Raw genomic sequence first — 22,193 nt, forward strand, 5'->3', positions numbered from 1 at the left:
AAAGAAAGAAAGAAAGAAAGAAAGAGAAAGGAAGGAAAGAAGGAAGGAAGGAAGGAAAACGCACTAGGGCATTAGAAAATACTACACACTGACAATGAAAAAAGCAACACATCGTGATTTATGGAATGAGAAATATCTCGAATGCCAGAAGACAATGAAGCTTTCTTTATATGGCCTGGAAAAGCAGGGCTTGGCCTCCTCTCTCTCTAGTCCCCTTTTCTCCCAAGACCCAACCCAACTATGCAGCCCTGCACCCACCCATACTGGTCATTACAAGAATGCTGGAAAAGCAGATGAGAGGAAAGAGGTGTGAGGACACTTTCCAAACTTCCAAATACTCTGTAGAAGCAAGTAATTGCTAGCATTGTTGTCATTCACGTTATTACAACATTCCAGGATCTGTTTTTTCTGGGTGGCAGCAGAGTGGGAGGCCAGAAAGGCTAGAGGTGAAATCCCGGCCCTGTTATTTACCAGCTCTGTGGCTTCCTGGGCACGACATGAACTAACATGCTCTTGGTTTTCTCATCTGTAAAACGGGTATATGCCTCCTAACCACATGAAGGAAGTTGGCGATCAATGTTAGTCTGTCTCACTTCTTTTGTCTATTCAAATCAGACCCAATTCTCTGAACATGCAATAATGTCTACTATAATGTTTTTTTAAAGAATCTATAGAATGTAGCTGAAGCTTTAAGGCTTTAAATACGTGTATTAGAAAAGAGGTTTAAAATCGAATGATCTGAGCTTCCACTCTAACCAGTTAGGAAGAGCAAATTAAATCCAAGTAACCTGAAAAAAAAGTTTAAAAAGAAAAGCAGAAATCAATAAAATAAAAACAAACAATAGAGAGAATTATCAAAGTCAAAGTTAGCTTTAAAATGTATTAAGAAAATCCTCTTATAAGGCTGATGAAGAGAAAACAGAGTAAAAGCAATTAACAATATTAGGCATGAAAGATCCTGTGGATAGTAAAAGGATAATTCAGAAATGTTAAGAGAAATTTATGTCAGTAAATTTGACAATTTACTAAAATGAACACATTTCTTAAAATACAAAAGTGACAAAAACTAATGCAAAAAGAAACAGAATATCTAAAAAGCTCTATGACTTCAAAGAAAGTACTTTACAATAAAAAGCTTCTCATCGAGAAGCTTTTATGGAATCATAAAATTTGCTTTATCATATACCTATTCATCTCAATAGGTATATGATAAAGCAAATTTAGCACTGTAAGATCAGTGAATGAGTTTATAGATGTTCACGTCATTCAATATTTCTGCATGATTGAAAATTTTTATGATATAATACTAGGGGAAAAAATCCTTCTAACAAAGAAAATTGCAGGTCCAGATGGTTCAAATAAACATATAAGGAAGAAAAATGCCGATCTTATACAAATTCTTTCAGAATATTGAAGAGCAGGGCGAAAAGAAACACAAAACACTCCCCAATTCATTTTACGAAGCCAGCATAAACCTACTGCCAAACCCTGACAAGGACATTATAAGAAAATTACAGACCAATATACCTCATGAACACAGATGCAACAATCCTTAACAAAATAATTAGCAAATAAAATCCAGCAGCGTCTGAAAAGGAAAATACAAAATGACAAAGTATGGTGTAATTCTAGGAACATGAGGTTTGTTTAATGTGTGAAAATCTATCAATATAATTCACTACACTGACAGAAGATCAGAAAAAAAACTGATCATTTCAACAGATGTAGAAATAGCACTTGAAAGAATTCAATACCTATTCAAGATGAAAACTTTCAGCAATCTGAAGTAGAGGGAACTTTTCAATCTGATGAAAGGATCAACAAAAAGTCTACAGCTAACTGCATGCTAAGTGGTGAGAGATGTTCCCTAAGATCAACAAAGAAATAAAAGCGTCTCCTCTTACCACTTTAATTAATCCTAGCTGGTGCAAGAAGGCAAGAAAAGAACTATAAAGGCCATAAAACTTAGAAGGGAAGAATTAAAACTGTCAGAGACATCTTTGAGTCTGTAGAAAATCCTGTAGAAGCTATTAAGATAAAAGAAAATAAAATTTGTCGAAAAAGCAACAACTGTTTTTCTACATAATGGTAGCAAACAATCTAAAAGTGATATTAAAAACCATACAATGTACAATGGCATAAAAAATCATCAAGTACCCAGGAATAAAGTCTAATGAAAGATGTGCACAATGAAACAGACAAAACATTGTTGGGAGCTAAAAAAAAAAATGAAAAGACATACCCTTTGCAGATTGGAAGCCTTACTGTTGTTAGTATGCTCATTCTGTTAACATGTATCCATAGATTTCACACAATTGGAATACAAACCCCAGATCATTTTGTTGATAAAACTGAAAAGAAGATTTTTAAATTTGTGTGGAAATGCAAAGGATCTAGAATAACCATGACAGTTTTGGAAATATACTATATACTCATACTTCCTGATTTCAAGACATCATAAAACTATAGGAATCAGCACACTATGGGGTTAATGTACAGAACAGAGCACACAGATTAGTAGAACAGAACAGAGAATCCAAGAACTGCCACATCGATGCTCAATCAATATCCAGTCAAGGTTCCAGGTCAATTCAAAGAGGAAACAAAGTCTTTTTAACAAACTGTGCTTAGAATAACTGAAAATTTGTGCAAGGCAAACAGAATCTCAACTTGTACCATGCTCCTTCCACAAAAACTAATTTCATGTGGATCACAGACCCAGATGTGAAAGAACCATAAATCTTCTAGAAGAAAATGCAGTCAAATATTTCTATAACATTGAGGCAGAAAAATATTTTTTAGCTGGGAATCAAAAAGCACCAAACTCCAAAGGAAAAAAAGTGATAAATTGGCTTAAATCAAACTTAAAATGTCTGCTAATCAAAAGACACGATTGGGCGCCTGGGTGGCTCAGTCGGTTAAGCAACTGCCTTCGGCTCAGGTCATGATCCCAGGGTCCTGGGATCGAGTCCCACATGGGGCTCCCTGCTCTGTGGGGAGCCTGCTTCTCCCTCTCCCATTCCCCCTGCTTGTGTTCCCTTTCTCGCTGTGTCTCTCTCTGTCAAATAAATAAATAAAATCTTAAAAAAAAAAAAAAAAAAGACACTATTAAGAAATGAATATCTAAGCCACAGGAGTGGGAAAAAGAATTTGTCAAGGAATTTTTTTGTTTTAATCTTCACTGGGGTATGAGTTACACTGCTATAGATAACTGTCAAAACTCATCAACCTGAACAACAGTATACTGTATAGTGTTTGAATTAGGAGACAATTAAAAAATAGAACTCTGTTGGTACAGGCTGAGATGAAAAGGAAGCTGGGGGAAATGAGGAAAAAATACAACAAAACTAAAAACTATTAGCACAATTAAAATCCACAGTGTAAACCCCCTGTCCAAATACTGAACTAATCTCACTGCTAATCAAGACCAATGATACAGGGACACTTGGGTGGCTCAGTCAGTTAAGCAATGGACTCTTGATTTCGGTTCAGATCATGGTCTCAGGGTCCTGAGATCAAGCCCCACATCAGCCTTGCACTCAGTGCAGAGTCTCCTTGATATTCTTTCTCTCCCTCTGCCCCTCCACCCTGCTCTCATGCTCTCTCTGTCTCAAAAGGAAAAAAAAAAATTATTAAAAAAAAGACAGTGACAAAAAAGACAATTCTTGGAGAAAAAAAATTTTTGCAAGGAAGATCATCTGGAAATCAAAATTAAGAAAAAAGAGAAGCATATATAAAATTAGAAGTCACAAAGATGATATATTTACAGAACTAAAGGACAATAAAATATAAAGAATGACAAGCAGAAATTTATATTAACACATTTGAAATCCAAAAGAAATGGGCAATTTCTGGGAACAAAATCAAATTGACTAAGGAAAAGGATCATTTGAATAGGTTAGTAAATATGATATAAACTACATACTGGTAAAGAACACCCCAAACTCTTTTATGTTTACATGATTTTTACAGGAATGTGTTCAAATATTCAAAAGTGATTTTTTATAATCTCTTCTACTGCATAAAGAGATGGAAAACTCCCAAATACCTTTATAAGTTCAGCAAAACCCTGATATAAAAACCTACCAAATGGAAAGAAAAGGCAATGGATCAAGTATTTTTTATAGATGTATAAGCAAAACTTAAAAAATAAAACACAGCTAGACAAACACAACAGGATATTGAGAGAGAAACTCATTTTAAGTAAGGAGGACTCATCCCTGAACTGCAGGAGTTTTAATTTTAGTAAATCCAATCAAATAATATCACCAGCAGGCAAAATAATAAAAACTATATGATTATCTCAGTAGATGCCAAAAAGTTACTTAATAGCCACTACTGATTTAAAGAAAAAAAAGTAAACCAAGAATTGGATATTACCTTACCATTATAACTAATAATTATCCATCTCAAACAGCAATCAAGGCCATTTGCAAGTTTAAGTTCAAACTCTGGGGATGTTTCCATTAAAAAAAGACACAAGAAAAAAAATGTCTGAGATTACCAGCATTATTTGATCTAACAGCTATACCCACTGAATGAAATAAGGAAGAAAAAGAAAACAACAACAAAACAAAACAGGGACCCCACATAGTGCAGATCAGGAAATTTCAGGGAGCATTTTTTATAGGGACCCCAAGCATACCGGGACCACAAGAGACAACTACTCAGCTTTCTCTTCATTTCCTAGGTTCCTAAATATAATTCCCTCACATCACCCCATTCTCTGCTTGGTGCTGAAAGGGATCCAACTGCTGTTCTGAGCTCATCTCTGCTGGAACCTAGTCCAGCCTGACCCCGAATCAGCCCTGGATAAGCTGGATCTGCCTCTACTCTGAAAACCAAGAGACCTGTGAGTGAATGTGGTGGTTCAAAAGTCACCAGCAATTGTCTCAAAACTCATCAGCTACCTCACTGTCAAACAGATTTACCAAAGAATGTTTGGGAGGTATCCAGTTTATTTCCTCAACAACACAGAGGATTTCAAATTAGAAAAACAAGAGGAAAAGAATACACAGACATGAGAAAGCATGGTTACAGGGTTAAAATCCAGTGATCACTGGAAAGCCTTGAAGTAATGAAGAAGAAAAGATAGATATCCTTTGATATAATATATATAAAAGATATATATATATATGTCATTATATATATATGAAATACAGAATACTGAAGAAAAGATGGAGAACGGACATCTATGAAGGAAAAATGTGGAGACCACAGCCCAGGATCAAACCTGCACATGAGGCTAGAAAGAGAGATTAACATCTATGGAGCAAAAAAGAAAACAAAAAGGTCAAAAAAAAAAAAAATGTTTTCTAGGAAAAAAACTCAGTCTAAACATGGAGAGTGTGAATCACATCACAAGGAGCCCTAAGAACAGGGACCACCATCGCTCCAACCACCATGAACAGCAACAACCCAGAGAAGGAAACGGACTGGTGAGAAGTTCATCCTTCACTGATGACGATGATGACGTTGCCCCAAAGTGTGTTGTTCTCAAGAAATAAACGGTAGGATGGCCACGAGCTTCTTGACATTAAAACCCCAAAATAATGGAGTAGAAATCATTGGACTTTAAAAGAGGCCAAAATTCAAGAATTCAGCACCTAAATCAAGTTGTTTGTGTCAAGAGAAATATTCTCAGACTTAACATACTCAGATGTAGGGTTGAGGTAAACTTCCTGGGGACAAAAAAAAAAAAAAGGAGATTTTGGAAAGTTTATGTCAGAACAGATATATATTAATTTTTAAAAAAGAAACAGAAAATGAGGTAAATATGACAGGGGTAAGCACTGAAATCAGATAAATGTACAGGCAAAATAATTGTTTCAAAATGGTCATAAAACTGATATTCTTTAAAACTGAAAATAATGAATATTATAAAAATAAAAGGAGGGGAAGTACATTTATAATTACCATATATTGAAATTAACAAAGACTAGAAAAGAGAAAGGGGGTAAACATTTAATTTCTCATCTTCCATAAAAAAAGACTGTTATTAATTTGTAACTGATGTTAGAGATAAATTCACCAAACCTTTTCGGACATTACTAGAAAAAGGGAAAGGAGGATATCTGCCTCCCAAACAACTGCGAGAATATTTAAAGAAAAAAAAAACCTTTGTGCACAGCAAAGGAAACTATCCATAAAAGGAAAAGGCAACCGACCAAATGGGAGAAAATATTTGCAAATTGTATATCTGATAAGCGGTTAATATTCCAAAATATAAAAAGAACTCATGCAACTCAACAGCAAAAACCCAAACAATCCAATTCAAACATGGGCAGAGGATATTAATAGGTGTTTTTTTTTTTCAAAGAAGACCTACAGATGGCCAACAAGTACATGAAAAGGTGCTCAACATTACTAATTGTCAGGGGAATGCAAATCAAAAGCACAGTGAATCAGCACCTCACACCTGCTAGCATGGCTATTACCAACAAAATAACAAGTGTTGGGCGCCTGGGTGGCTCAGTTGGTTAAGCGACTGCCTTCGGCTCAGGTCATGATCCAGGAGTCCCTGGATCGAGTCCCACATCGGGCTCCCTGCTCGGCAGGGAGTCTGTTTCTCCCTCTGACCCTAACCCTTCTCATGTGCTCTCTCTCATTCTCTCTCTCTCAAATAAATAAATAAAATCTTTAAAAAAAAAAAAAATAACAAGTGTTGGTGAGGATGTGGAGCAAAGGGACCTTCATGCACTGTTAGTTGGCTTGTAAATGGTGCAGCCACTATGGAAAACAGTATGGAGGTTCCTCGAAAAATTTAAAGAAAGATAGATTCATTCATTCATTCATTCATTCATTCATTCATTCATCTGAGAGAGAGAGTGAGAGTGAGAGATCCCAAGCAGGGGGAGCGGCAAGCAGAGAGAGAGGGAGAAGCAGATTCCTCGCTGAGCAGGGAGCCCGATGTGGGGCTCGATCCCAGGACCCTGGGATCATGACCTGGGCTGAAGGCAGACGCTTAATGGACTGAGCCACCCAGGCGCCCCTCCTTGAAAAATTTAAATAGAGCTACCATATGATTCAGCAATCCCACGTCTGGGTATTTATCTGAAGAAAATGAAAACACTAACTTGAAGAGATATATGCACCTCCGTGTTCACTGCAGCATTATGTAGAACAGTCAAGACATGGAAACAACCCAAATGTGCACCCAAATGGGTAAAGAAAATGTGGTATGTATGTGTGGATGGATGGATGGATGGATGGATGGATGGATGGATGGATGGACGGACGGACAGACAGATAGGTAGGTAGACAGATAGACAGACAGACAGACAGACAGATCAATCTATCCAGATAACAGACTGGTGGTGGTTGCCAAAGGTGGGGGATGGGGAGCTGGGTGAAATGGGTAAAGGTGGTTAAAGGTACACACTTTCAGTTATAAAATAAATAAGTCATGGGGATACAATGTACAGCATGATAACTATTGTTAATAATACTGTATTACATAATTTAAAGTTTCTATGGGAGTAGATTTAAAAAGTTCTGATCACAAGAAAATAAAATTATAACTCTGTATGGTGATGGATGTTAACTGGATCTATTGCCGTCATCATTTCACAATATATACAAATATCAAATCATTATGTTGCACATGTGAAACTAATATAATGTTGTATGCCAGATATACCTCAATTTAAAAAACCCACTGTATGGGCGCCTGGGTGGCTCAGTTGGTTAAGAGACTGCCTTCGGCTCGGGTCGTGATCCTGGAGTCCCGGGATCGAGTCCCGCATCCGGCTCCCTGCTCGGCGGGGAGTCTGCTTCTCCCTCTGACCTTCCTCCCTCTCATGCTCTCTGTCTCTCATTCTCTCTGTCTCAAATAAATAAATAAAATCTTAAAAAAAAAAAAAACCCACTGTAGTTTAAAAAGACAAATAATACAAATGGAAACCAGCATAACACAAAATGACAGAATTAAGACCCAACATAAAAGTTCTGAAATAAATGATAGGTTAAGCTTGCCCATAAAAAGGCTCTCAGGATAATTAAAAATTAAAACAGCATGGCATATGTTGTGTAAAAATTTCTCACAGAAAGGGCACCGGACTATGTTCCTGGAAGAAGCTGTATAATGGTGTATGTCCCCCAAGACCGCACTTAACAATAAATGTTACCCAAACATGGGCAAAAAGGTTATGTGGCAAAAATTAACAGAAAGCAAAAGTATAACTCAAAAGCATCTAGAGAACGTTTACATTGATAAAAGATAAAAGCTACTATGAGTGCAGACAGAGCATAAAAAATCGAAATAAAAATTGTTGGAAGTAAACCAAGGAAGCATGGCAACAGCCCTGGGAGAATTCAACACATCAAAGTACTTATCTCAGATAAAATAACCAAAAATACAGATGGAGGAGATACAGGTAATATGAAGATAACTTCTATGCATATATGAAGACACGATACCTTCATAAAAGCGCATATTCTCGGTTACAAAGAAAATCCTCCCAAATAGCAGGTCACGTTTACTTTCCGCAATGTAATAAAAATAGAAAATTTTCATGTAAACTTAAAATTCCAGCGACTTGGAAATTATAAAACACTTTCCTAAAAAATCTGCAGAGAAGCAGAGGGAATGAAAATATACGATAAAATATTGTAAAGCAAACAGTGAAACAAGAAAACAACTAAAAGATGAAAGACGTTACTAACGCTCTTCTCAGTGGCAAATTTCCTTAGTCGCCTTAATTATTAAATAATAAAAAATTAAAATAAAGCAAGTAGTCTACTGAAGTTGCTGGAAATGACAATAAGCAAAACAGAAAAAAAGCATAGGAAAATAAAACAAACCCCCAAATGCAGAATTAAAACTAAAGGAAAGGATGGGCACCTAGTGGCTCAGTCAGTTGAGCATCTGACTTCTGCTCAGGTCATGATCTCAGGGTCCTGGGATCGAGCCCCACATCAGGCTCTCTGCTCAGCAGGGAGTCTGCTTGTTTCCCTCTCCTTCTACCCCTCCCACTGCTTATGCTCTCTCTCTCTCTCTCTCTCAAATAAATAAATAAAACCCTAAAAAACAACCACAACAACAACAACTAAAGGAAAAGAAGAATAAATCGCCATAGCAGTGGAAGATCCCCTCATCATTCCCTGGTCCAAAATTCAGGCAGAGTGCCACACTCCAAAGTCCACAGGGACCAAGCTAGTCCATCAAAAGGCGGCAGGCATGTGTAAGACAGAAAGGAATGGTGGAGACTGTGGGATTTGCCTTGCCTAGAGTAGACAGCTACTCAAGTCCACGAAATTATTATAGTGAAGGAGTTCAGGTCTTCACTATAGTTCATCTAATCTTGTTAAATTCTCCAAGATTTTAAGAGAAGAGAGAAGTGCATGTTTTTAATATGAGATTTTCTGCTTTATAAAATGAGGTGTGAGCCCAATAAAACAGGGCTGTAAGCTGCATTTGGCTGGAAAGGCTGCAAGTATGCAACTTCCGATTTAGACTACTTACTTGGGCTTGAATCCATTTCAATAATGTATTATTTTCCAGAAAAAAATCTCCATTCCGTGTAGATGTTCAAATGTATTTTTATAAAACTGTATTAAGTATTCTTTTTTAAATCTCTCATATTTTTTCATTTCCAGTTTATTTTAGTGGCAGCTCTATTTAATTCTCCATTAAATATGCTATATTTGTCAATTTATTGCATTTTTTCCCAAGAGTCTTGGAATTATTCATTAAATTGAAAGGTTTTTGGTTTTTAATTTTTAGATTCCAAGTGGGAGGGATCCTTATTCAAACTTTTATTAATTTCTGGTTTATTGCATTACAGCCAAAGGATGTGCGTCCTTTGGAATTTAGTTAGGTGGTCTTGTGGTCTAATACCTAGCTAAGTTTTGTTAATGTTCAAGAATTGCTCAAAAAAGAAGGATGTTCTCTTTTTTGGAACACAAAATTTATATTACACAGGCACACTTACACATACTCATATACACACATATTCGATGTCATTCAAATTGTTACTTAGTTTTATCTACTTGATCATTCCAAAAGGATTGTGTAAAATCTCCATGACAATCATTTCTGCCCCTATTTATAGAATTTCTAGAAGTTTTCCCTGAGATAAATATTTTACAATAAATGTAACACTCTGATAAAAAAGAAAAAGAAAAGCCCCAAGTCCTTAGATCATCGTGAGTGTTGCTCAGCAAATAATTTCCAGTTCAATCCCTTCTGGGCATGTCGTTGGATTCTACTTCCCCAAACCCCTTGATATTAGGCACAGCCATGTGACTTGCTTTAGCTAAGAAGAAAGTGAACAGAAGTGACCAAAAACTTCAGGAATCACTATGTGGTCCATTTGGTCTCTTTCCCTTACTACAGCTATCCTGGAAACAGACAGAAGCCTCCCTCGGCCGGGACTCTTGAGTGAGGATGACAAAGAGGAAAACACCCAGCCGACTCACAATGGACATATCCCGTGAGTGATAACTTTTATTTTGTGACATGAAGCCCAAATAAATTTGGGGGATTTATTTATTATGGCCACATAAATTAGCCTCTCCTTACTGAAACAGATTCCACTCCTGCCCCCCAAAAACAGGCAATCCTCAAAAGGAAAAACCCAATCGACCTATGAAAAAATATATCATCTCACGAGATAAAACAAAAAGAGTAAAATGAACCGCCATTTTTCATCAATCATATAAGCAATGACTTGTTAAATAATACTCTATACTGGTCAGGGTGTCCTGAGACAGGCCCTCTCACGTATTCGTTTTGGTGAACCTAGCCTGAGAGAAATGTTATTTATGTATGAAGGATTGTAAGCAGGTTCTTGTGCTCCAGATAATACTCTTGCTTCTAGGAATCCAGCATGGTTTCTGTTTTCATGATACAGTGTGGGGTACCAGGAGCAAACCACAAAAAAGTGGTTTGCTTGTCACTGTTCTTTAAGAAGAGAAGTGTTGACCTTCTTGCCAGTGAAAAATGGGATACTGGTATCCTTGGCATGACTGGCATCATAATTAATTAAATGTCACCTGGGGTTTCTTTTGGATAAAATAATTATCAAAAGCAAGGTTTCTAAAGACCCATGTAGCTCCAATGTTTGACCTTTACTTTAGCAACAATGACTACAAGGACTGGGGGGGTGGATAGTTGCTTCTGGGTGCCCTTGAAAGAAAAAACAAGGGGCGCCTGGATGGCTCAGTCGGTTAAACACCTGCCTTCAGCTCAGGTCATGGTCCCAGGATCCTGGGATTGAGCCCAGTGTTGGGCTCCCTGCTCAGCGGAGAGTCTGCTTCTCCCTTGCCCCTTTCTCCCCACTCCTGCTTGTTCTATCTCCCTCATAAAGAAATAAAATCTTTAAAAAAAGGAAGGGAGGATGGAAAGGAAGTAAAGAAGGAAGGAAGGAAGGAAGGAAGGACAGATGGACAGACAAGCTCAGGCCATGAAACTCTCAGCTCTGGTCACAGAGAACAAGGGTGTTTTCAGGTTGGCCCCAAATTATCACTCACTTCCTGTAACTGCACGGAAGGCCCCAAGTTTAATTGTGTGGTCTGCAGAGTGGTAAATTGAGGTCACAGACTCCCCAGATCTCTGATATAAAATTTAGCACACTGATTGGAAAGGAGTGGGACCGATGACTTGGAAGGGGGACTTCTGGGTGAACTCAGAAAACAGAATGCCCGAGTCTCCCTCACACCCTCTCTGATATCTCCCTGAGCTCAGCCAAGACCAGCTTGAAGACCTGGAAGAAACAGCTGAGGCAGCTTCTTTGAAAGGGCTGCCTATTTTCAAGATCTACTCCCACCACATTTTGCTGCCTTTACACCCATGATTATGATCAGATCAGGACATCCCAGGAGTTTCAAGTCTGCTATGGGAGAACGCAGAGAGGTGAGATGCTGCTAATTTCTATCAGTGTAACCCCAGGGTACAGGTGTAGCCATGGATTCCAGGGTGTTAAAACAAGGGAGAGATGGGCGCCTGGGTGGCTCAGTTGGTTAAGCGACTGCCTTCGGCTCAGGTCATGATCCCGGAGTCCTGGGATCGAGTCCCGCATCGGGCTCCCTGCTCAGCGAGGAGCCTGCTTCTCCCTCTGACCCTCCCCCCTCTCATGTACTCTCTCTCTCTCTCATTCTCGCTCTCTCAAATAAATAAATCTTAAAAAAAAAAAAAAACAAGGGAGAGAGAATATAATATCGGCTGAGGAGGCTCTTACTGAAATGGGTACTCATACCAGAAATTGTTTTTATTATGAATGCTGGCTTGAGTAGCTAGAAGTGACTCAAACAGTTCGGTCTTAGCTGAAACTTGGGATTCAGTGTGGCCAACTGTCAATAAGATTAAGATGGTGGACTTTTCCTGGGTTAACACAGCAGGAATTGTTTCGGGAGATGGGAACGCTGGAGTAGATTTTTCATGAACATCCACCACCACTATATATCCCAAGAGGACCTAAATACGATTCCCCTCATTAAAGCAATGAGAAACCCAAAGACACCATCTTTAATTCACAGACTTTGTTCTAGGGTCAGGCTTGACTCATACAAGTGTAACCTGAGGAGTGGCTGGATTTTATCATCCAGCCAAAGGTGACAGCAGGAGACAATCTGGAGCAGGAATTGGTAACCAATATATTCACATATAGGTTTAAAATACCTAGGTGATGTCATGACTCTCAAGTATGTGCATGTGTATGTGTGCTCTGTTCGGTCACTGCTTCAATGTCCTGTTGTCACTGTAAGTGACCTGTACCTACTAAAATCACAAAAAGAAGAATGTATCTACAAAATATGTAGTTAAGGGGGTAACCGGGGTGGCTCAGTCAGTTAAGCGTCTGCCTTCAGCTCAGGTCATGATCCCAAGGTCCTGGGATCGAGCCCCACATCAGGCTCCCTGCTCATCGGGGAGCCTGCTTCTTCCTCTGCCTATGTGGGCTCTCTCTGTCTATCAAATAAATAAATAAAATCTTTTAAAAATAAAAATAAAGGGGCGCCTGGGTGGCTCAGTTGGTTAAGCGACTGCCTTCGGCTCAGGTCATGATCCTGGAGTCCCTGGATCGAGTCCCGCATCGGGCTCCCTGCTCGGCGGGGAGTCTGCTTCGTCCTCTGACCCTATCCCCTCTCAGGTGTTCTCTCTATCTCATTCTCTCTCTCTCAAATAAATAAATAAAATCTTAAAAAAAAAAAATTAAAAAAAATAAAATAAAATAAAAATAAAAAAAGATATGTGGTTAAGATCTTAGATTCACATGGCTCTTACTAGCAGCGTGAACTGGGCAAGTAACGTGAAACCTCTGTAGTTCATTTTTCTCACCTACGAAATGAGAATCAGACTACTCAGTACTTATGGCTGATATGAGGACAAATAAGTTAATAAATAAAGTGCCTGAACAGAGTGTGGCCCATGGTGAAGACTCTGCACGTATTAGCGAGTATTACCGCTATTCTACTGTTATTGGGGGCATGGTGAGCATGACATAAATGTTGGTCATTATTATCATCACCCACTTAAGACTTAGCACAGCAAGATCAAAGTAAATTCAGCAATAATTCACTAACACAGAGTGAAATGTATATTAGTTTAATGCTATTTATGCTTATTCACAAATGCAAATATTTGGATACATCCCTGTAACTGACCTCCAACAGGACTTGGGCTTTGTGAATTTCAAATCCCTGCACATTGAGTTTCTGGGAGGAGACTAGGGAGGGGCTGCACTCTGCGAAGAGATCCTCAAATGAGGAAACATGGTTGGGTTGGCTTCCTCCTTTTCAAAGTGTGCCCTAGACTAGCACTCCTCAAATTTCCCCATATCTATGGACCACCTGGGACCTTTATTAAAATGCAGGCTCAGATTTATTTGGTCCTGGGATCAAGTCCCGAATCCGGCTCCCTGCTCAGTGGGGAGTCTGCTTCTCTCTCTCTCCCTCTGCTGCTCCCCCTGCTTGTGCTCTCTCTCTCTCGCTCTCTGACAAATAAATAAAATCTTAAAAAAAAAAAAAAAATGCAGGCTCAGAATCAGCAGGTCTGGGGTGGATTTTAACCAAACTCTGAGGTGATGCATTTTAAGCAAACTCCGAGGCGATGCCTATTCTGCAGGTCCCAGAGATGGAGGAGGGAGAAAGCTGGGGCATCTATGTAGGTGTGAGCTCTGTCTGGGAGGGCCTCTTTGCTTTCAGGCAGGGCTGAATGACCACCGACTGTCCTCTTGCTTCATCAAATTCCCAAAGGAAAAGCTCCTTCTCTGCCTTACAGGCATTTACTTCTTACTCAGACCTTCTTGCTCATACAAATATCCACAGGCTTGAAGACTTCGCTCAAGCTTTAGATTTTTCTTTCAGCCAAAGGTCCCCCAGTTACATCAATGGACACACTGCTGTCCGTAACTTGATGAGATTGTTACAGGATTCATGCTTCCAGGCCCCACCCTGTGGTTTCTGATTCTACTGCTCTGGTTTTTTTTGTTTTAAGCACACCCCCTGGGTGTGGTCTGACGTGCACCAGGTTTGGGACCCTCTGCTTATGGCCCCAACAGCTTCCACCTCATACCAGGCGTTTCCATTCATGCAGCTTGTGGACAAGCATCTTCCCTCACACTCAGGAAAGAAGCCTGCATCTCAGCTCCCAAAACAGACCGATGGCTGTCCCAGAGCCCCCCAATCAGGACCCAGATGTGGATGAATGTGGGGCAGAAGTGAGCGCTCCTCTGAATTAAGCTGGTACTTTTTGTCTTCTAGGAGGTCACGAATGATAACAGAGAGGTCCCAGTCGGGATGCATCAGCAAAGGATATCCCTATAATGAACAGGTGGCTGACAGCAAGGACATTGCTAACTCTCCCTTGTGTCTCTGGCCACAGTTTTGTTCTTTGTGGTTCAGTGGCTTGTCTCAAAACGAGCCAAAAGTGAATCTTGCCGAACATGGAAACGAGCAAGTTCACACACAGCGGCCGCCAGATAAATCCTTTTAAAAATCTAACTAAACCGGAGCCCAACTCACTCTCGACACGGAGGTGGGCCTGAAAACAAACATGAACCTGTTCAGAGGCAGGAAGTCATTTAGAAACCCCACATTTGCTAGGATCTCACGAGATTCTGCACCTTTGAGGGGCAGAAAGGAATTTGAGGAGGAAGGAGGCAGGATCTGCCTTTGTTTCAATGAGGGACGTCTGCTGGGTAAGTGCGGGAGCCCTGAGGGGCGCTTGTAGGGGGAGAGGATAGCATGAGCACCTGCCACTGGGGCCCTCGCAAAAGCCACGAGCTGCTGAGAACGTCTCCTGGTTTGAGTGTTTTGGGAAACTATTTGCAAAGCTAGCTGCATTCATTCCAGATGGCGACAGTGGTGTGGTTGGTGAAACTATTAAAAGCTGGAAAGCAGTCAAAAATAGCTGTTGGGTCTTGAAGTTCCCAAGGTCTTATTCCCCAGCGAAGGAGGCTGGAAGCGCTGGGGGGCCCCGGGGCTGCTGTGGGAAACATAGAGGTGAGGGGAGCGGACGGGACGTGGCAGAGCCCACAGTCCTTTGCAAGTAGCCTTTCTCAACCCACTTCTCTGAAAGATGTCAGCTTCGCAGACACTTTTTTGGGTGGCTATTTTATCCATTCTTCCAAGGATCGTACCTAACTAGGACCGCGATGCATTGGAGTAAAGTCAATTCCTGACGAGCCTGATGGAGAAGGCTGCGGGCTTCCAGATTCTGGGCTGAAGGTGAGATCCTGGCAAAAAGCACCCAGGAAAGGCGAATCCCGGCTCCCTCCTGGTGCTAGGGCATAAGTCACCTCAGCTGCAGAGGCTGAAAAGGGGAGAAGAACCGCGAGCACCAGGGGGTGTGCAATTGAGTTAAAAGTTACAAGAAAGAACTTTTGCCGCCAAGGGCCAAAGAGGAAGCAATGGGCCTCGGGCACAAATTCTGGCTTTCTGTTTATTTAACTCGGAGCAGATCTGCCCATCAGCGCACGTGTGTTTGTGCATGTGCACGCACGAGCACACACATGCACACACGCATACAGAGTCCCAGCACTTAAGGCAAATTGGCCACAGGCCAAGAGAGCAATCCCAGACCCTACAGCCTGCCTCGCACTGTGTCCTCTGGAAAACCAGCTCCACACAGACTGGAACTGTCTGGCTCCTGCAGGCTCCGTGTCCAGGAAATCCCGCCGAGCTCCCTAATCCAGGCAGGTTACTATTACATGCTTAGGCAGCAAGGCACCCCACTCCCAAGGAACCACCTAATGAAAGCCTCATGTGTCAACTTCAGTTGCACAGACACACTCAGCCTATATCCCTCGTGCCAAAGGGATGACCTCACTGTCGGGCAAACTGGCAGGGACCCCAGAAAGAGAAGGTCGGTGTGTGGGCCAGACCTGCTCCTAATCACAGCCAGCTGCGGTGGACAGAGGCACTGCCCCATCTCCTGCTGTCCCCCGGACACCAGGGTCTGCGAGCCCGGAGGCACCGTCAGCCTATGGCTAGGAATCCCAAGCTCCAGCCCAAACACCCCATTTTTTGAGCAGTGTCCCCATAAAAATGTCTGCCATTCCACAAGTTTCATGCCAAAGAAGAGCTTAATTCAGTAAGGCCAAATCTCTGTGGAGAACCCCCAGTTACAGAAGCTAGAAAGGAAGGATATAATTAGGACCTATTTTTTTTTTTAACAGAAGCTCAAAAGGCCCATTAAGCAAAGGACATGAGACACAGTCCACCCATATCCAGAATGCAGTACCCCAGAAATCCCACTTACCAGCCTCATTCACAGAACTCTTAAATACACACATTTCAGCCTCAGACTGGGCATCCTGCACTTAGTTCTTTAACACTTAGGCAATTAATAAACGGCTGGAGCAATTCCTTCTACGTACATCACTGCTCTGTCTTCATGTTGCTGCATTAAATCTTTTGTAAGCAACAAAACAAAACCTCAAAGAAGCTGCACTTCAAAAGTAAAGAAACGTGTTTTGACATGATTTCATCACCATGAAGCAGCTGATGACCTCAGCTTTTTTTTTTTTTTTTTAAACCCGAGCTTTTGTTAAAGGAACGAATAGAAGTTCTCTACAAGAGAACAGCTTAGTCCTTTTAAGTTCTGGTAAGTTCTGCCTTTGGCATTGGTAGCTGAGTATGTAAGTTGTAAATAAATGGGCAAAACTTGGAAGCTCTTAAACTGAATCCCATATGGAGCTCTGCCCAAGTCCCGATGGGTCCCTTGCACACCCGGGACACACAAGATCCCCTGGGCCTCCAAGACCTCATGGACTCAGGGAGGATTTGCGACAATGTAAAAACTCCCTGTGAACTGAGACCCAAGGAGTGAATACGCAAAGAAGTAGGATGGACTTTGATGAAGACCCTTCCATTTCAGAGGAGTAACTCACCCACAATAGGGCTGGCTCGTTTTTATTAAATGTTGCTAATTCCATTTGCTTGTAGTCCATTCGACTAGGTTTTGTTACAGGAGTTGTGGGCGAAGAATCAAAAGCACAGAATCTTTGTCCCAAAAATGGAAGTGTAGCTTAAGATTTCTATTATTTTAAGGAGGAAACCTTTTCTGGAAATGTATCTCCGAAATGATGATGGGGGTCAGTGGAAAACAGATTTTGCTATATGATTTGTGCTTTGCTCTAGCTTTTCAGAAATATCTAAAGCAAGCAGCTAAATATAAAGCAAGGTCAAATCGGTCCTGCAAAGACATGGTGAGTCACAATCAATCAGAGTTGTAAGGACAAGGCTGGGACTGCTTATACCACTGATGAAACATCCCTTTCCTGAACCAGAAAATAAATGTCCACAGCTGCACTTGGTGGCTGGTGCTGGAGTTCATTCACCATATGGTCACCCTTATTATCATCCTTCCAGCAATTCCAGTGAGATAACAGGAGAGAGCTGGTTCTTCCAATCAGCTGCAGGCCAAGCAAACATCTCCCTACCACAGTCTTTTCCTCCAAGGGACTTCCTGACCCCATGCTCTGCTTCCTGTTTTTTCCTTGTATACTTCATGTTCTACCTGAGAGTCCCAATGCTCACCACTCTGGACCCCCTGAGGCCTGGGACTGAGCTGCTTTTCAGAGGGGGCGAGTGTGTGTTGAAAAAAAAAAAAAGAAGAAGAAGAAGGCTTTTTCTTGGACCTTCAGCCAAGGCAGAATCTAAATGTCAGGAGGGTCACAACTGGTTTGGGATAGCCTCAGGGTTTTGGAACAGGAAAGAACCTTAAAGATGTCATGTGTCACTTTTTAGAACTTTTAAAATACAGTGAAACCCTTTTCCCCAGTGAGGTTGTATATAGAAACCCAGTAAGTGAAAGAGAGAGAAAAGAAACTGTTATTATACCCATACAATGGCATATGATTTGGCCATAAAAAAAAAAAGTACAAATACATGCTATAATGTGGATAAACCTTGCAAACATTATGCTAAGTAAAAGCAGCCAGTCGCAAAGGACCACACATTGTAGGATTCCATCTTATATGAAATGTCCAGAGAGCAAATCCACAGAAACAGAAAGTAGATTAGTGGTTGCCTAGGGCTTGGGGGATAGAGAGATGCGAGGTGGCAGCTGAAAGGTCGCGTTTCTTTTTGGAGTGGTGACAATGCTCTAAAATTGATTACAGCGTGGTTACCCCAATCTGTGAATCCACTAAACGCCATTGAATCACACTGTTGAAATGGGTGAGTTTTATGGCATGTGCACTCTATCTCCGTAAAGCTATTGAACAGAGAGGGAGGAGAGGAGGAAAGATCTGTGGTGGCTGTTCCAGCGGCCAGACCACCTCCCTCACCCTGTTCCCTCCAGTGGCCCCAGAACCACCTTTGCAGGCCCCAGGGACTGCACGGAGTGTTGTTGGAACAACCTTGGTCTAGCCCTCAAATGTAAACCAAGACATGACCCCAAGCCTTTTGACCCCAAGTGCAAGGCCCTTCAAAGCCAAGGTCTCACTGATGAGCCGGGGCTCATCCTGGGGGACACGCTGTGCGCCCGGGGCTCACCGTCCATGTCCAGGCGCTGCATGATGATGGCCAGCTCCACCTCACTCGGCATGTACCCCAAAGAACGCATGGCCATTCCTAGCTCCTGCTTGGAGATGAAGCCATTCCCATCTCGGTCCAGAACCCGAAAGGCCTCTCGGATCTCTACAAGGGGAAAGCAAACAAAGTCCGATGGTCACATGGCTTGGTCTGTTGCATTGAAATTACCAGTGATCCTCTACTGAACACTCCTAACGGCCTTACAAATACTAATATGTCAGAACCCTTTAATCAGATAAAAGAGCGGCCAAAAGAGGGACAAAAGAAAGAAAGAGGAATGAAAAACAAGGAAAGGAAGAGAAGGGGTAAAGGAAAAAAGAAAACCAGCCCCAAGCATCCTTAAAACACCACAGTCACCGCACAATTCGACGGTGGTCCCAGCGGAGACCTGTGTTCGCTGTGGACACTTCCTGGGCAGGAACGAACAGGTTAGGTTTCAGCCTTGAGGACAGGACTGCCTCTTAACCCGGGCACTTCGTTTGCAGAAACAAGAACAAGATTCCCCTCTGCAGGCTCGTGTATCAGCCCCCTGCTGCAGGTGGAGCTGGGCAGAAGGCTTTTTTTAACCCCGTAGGAAGACAGGAGTTACTATCCTGCTGTTTTTATTTCATCCTCTAATTTACAGCTATTTTACGGCTATACACAACCTCAGATCAATAAGACTGTCATAAAAGCCCAAAAAAGGCATCTTTAATCACATTCTCTCCAGGCCAGCAGAGGATCTGATATCAACAAGGCCATCCCACTCAGCAGGTGATCGCCCATCCTCTGACCCCAGCCTGAGTTGTTCCGCATTTGGCCCAGAACCCCTCCCTCCAGAGCCCCCGTGACCTGTCGGTCCTGGGTTGGCTGAGCATTAACACATCACACCGCCACGAGGCATGGCGTGGAGAATTCGAGATCAGAGTCTGAAAATGACAGGTTCATCAATGGTGTCTGAGCACCAGACTTGGCTAGCTTTGACTTTTCATCGACACTGGCCCTAACCCGTTTACCTACTGCTTCTCGAAATAGCTGACTATGCTCCTGGGCAACACCTGGAACCACACCCTTACCCAAACAAGCTCTGGCCCCTTCCCATTTGTATGAATTTCCTGGGGCTGTTGTAACAAATCACTACAAACACTGTGGCTAAAAACAACAGAAATTTCTTTTATTTTTTTAAGATGTTATTTATTTGATGGAGAGAGAGAGAGAGCACAAGCAGGGGGAGCAGCAGAGGGAGAGGGAGAAGCAGAACCCCTGTGGAGCAGGGAGCCCGACATGGGGCTCGATCCCAGATCATGACCTGAGCCCAAGGCAGACACGTAACCGACTGAGCCACCCAGGCGCCCAACAACAGAAATTTCTTCTCTCACAATCTGGAAGCCGAGGTACGAAATCAGGATCACTGGACCAAAATCAAGTTGGGGACAGGGCTGTGCTCTCCTAGGGCAGAATCTGTCCCTTGCCTCTTCCAGCTTTGGGTGGCTGCCGGCATTCCTTGGTTTGTGGCCAGGTCCCTCCAATCCCTGCCTCTGTGGCCACATCACCTTTTCCTCTTTTTTTTTTTAATAAAGATTTTATTTATTTGATAGAGAGAGAGAGCACAAGCAGGGGGAGTGGCAGGCAGAGGGAGAGAGAGAAGCAGGCTTCCCACCGAGCAAGGAGCCTGATGCGGGGCTTGATCCCAGGACCCTGGGATCAGGACCCGAGCTTAAGGCAGACGCCTAACCGACTGAGCCACCCAGGCACCCCACTTTTCCTCTTCTGTCTGTGATCTTCCTCTGCCTTCCACTTCTAAGGACACTTGTGATGGCATTTAGGACCCACCCAGATAACACAGGAGAAGCTCCCCATCTCAAGACCCTCAGCTTAACATCTGCAAAAGCCTTTTTTTTTCCCCCCAAGGAAATATTTACAAGTTCCAAGGTTGAGGACCTGATACCTCTGGGGCCCGATTTTCAGACTGCTGCCCTCTCCCATCCCAGGATTTCCACCTGGAATGCCTTGCCTTCCTCTTTAGCTGCCCAAATCCTGTCGGTCCTTCAAGGCTGAGTCAGGAACTGTGGGTTCCACAAAAATGTCTTTGCCCACCATGGCCAGTGTCTCTCCCTCTCTGCTCCTGTTCAGTGGTTCGTTCGTTCCTTTCTCATGACGTCAGCCCATCCCATCTAAAGACACGATGGTTGGTGCAGAAATCATACATCTCTTGTATGTATCATTGTATGTGTCTTGTATGTATCTTACATGTATCAGAAATCACCTCTTCATACACTTAATTCATCTTTGTATTCCCACTGACACTTTGAAGGAGGCATTACACAGACCGCTGTTCAATGGATGATGGGTCTCAATAGGTAGGGCTCGTGTATTAGTAGCAAATTCACTATCAATACTAATTCTGCATGTTCAGTGCTTTCTGAGAATAAGTGTGGGCTCCAGCAGACAGAAGACCAGCCTGTGAGCTGGGACCCTAGGCTCCTGGCCAGGCGCATTAGCTAATTAGGTCCACAGCCAAACCCTGAGGCCTCAGATTGTTCATGTGTAAAATGAGCTGGGTTGGCCACGAGGATCCCCAAGGTCCTTCCAGACCTTTTCTGGGGATCTGTGGACATTGTTAAAGTGTTTAAGAGAAGAACAGGAAGCCTGTGTTCTCTTTCATACCCTATTAATCTACTGTTCAAACACCCCTCTTTTTTCCATTGAGGATAAAGAAATAATTTCAGTCTGGTCCAAATTCTGAATCAAGGGGTTTGTCTGCACTTTTAGGCTTTTCTCGCCCATGAAACATGCCCAAGATTCCCTCAGGCAGACATATGTTTTCCTACCAAGTCCCAGGTGGCCCGGAAAGAGCTTAGAGTCACTGCTCAGCATGAGGTCATGGCACACAACACTCAAGGACAGTGGGGCGGAGACCATGGCCTCACATGGCCTGAGCCCAGATGCCGAGGGCAGGCGGATGCAGATGCAGGGTCTCCCGAGGTGGGAGTCAGCCCACAAGGAAGTCAGTCTGGCCCTACCCTACACCCAGGGCAGGCTTCTCCCTCAGCCTCGATGGCCCCCATCTGAAAAACGAGTTGGGTTGGCTCTCCTTCTAGCCTCTCTAATGGGGCTCTACTTCAGAGCTGGCATATACCATGCAATAGTAGGAAATGTCAGATGATGACAGGGGCCTGGCCTGGAGTCAAAGAAGAGGCGCCAGGGTCTTAGGTGGGCCACCTGGATGACCGGCT

At 42.4% G+C, this 22,193-nt stretch overlaps 1 protein-coding gene across 2 annotated transcripts in view; it reads right to left on the reverse strand.

The window, feature by feature from the left end:
* The window catches only part of LOC117999520 (calcium-binding protein 8-like), a 236,003-nt gene that overhangs the window by 43,115 nt on the left and 170,695 nt on the right, over positions 1-22,193 (reverse strand). For both annotated transcript variants that reach the window (XM_034988720.1, XM_034988719.1), the window contains one exon: positions 18,940-19,083. In XM_034988720.1, the coding sequence (XP_034844611.1) occupies positions 18,940-19,083 (144 nt within the window). The remainder of the gene's footprint in view (positions 1-18,939; positions 19,084-22,193) is intronic.

Source organism: Mirounga leonina, unplaced genomic scaffold (genome assembly GCF_011800145.1).
Source record: "Mirounga leonina isolate KUSES-001 unplaced genomic scaffold, KU_Mleo_1.0 Mir_454, whole genome shotgun sequence".
Classification (NCBI taxonomy): Eukaryota; Metazoa; Chordata; class Mammalia; order Carnivora; family Phocidae; genus Mirounga; species Mirounga leonina.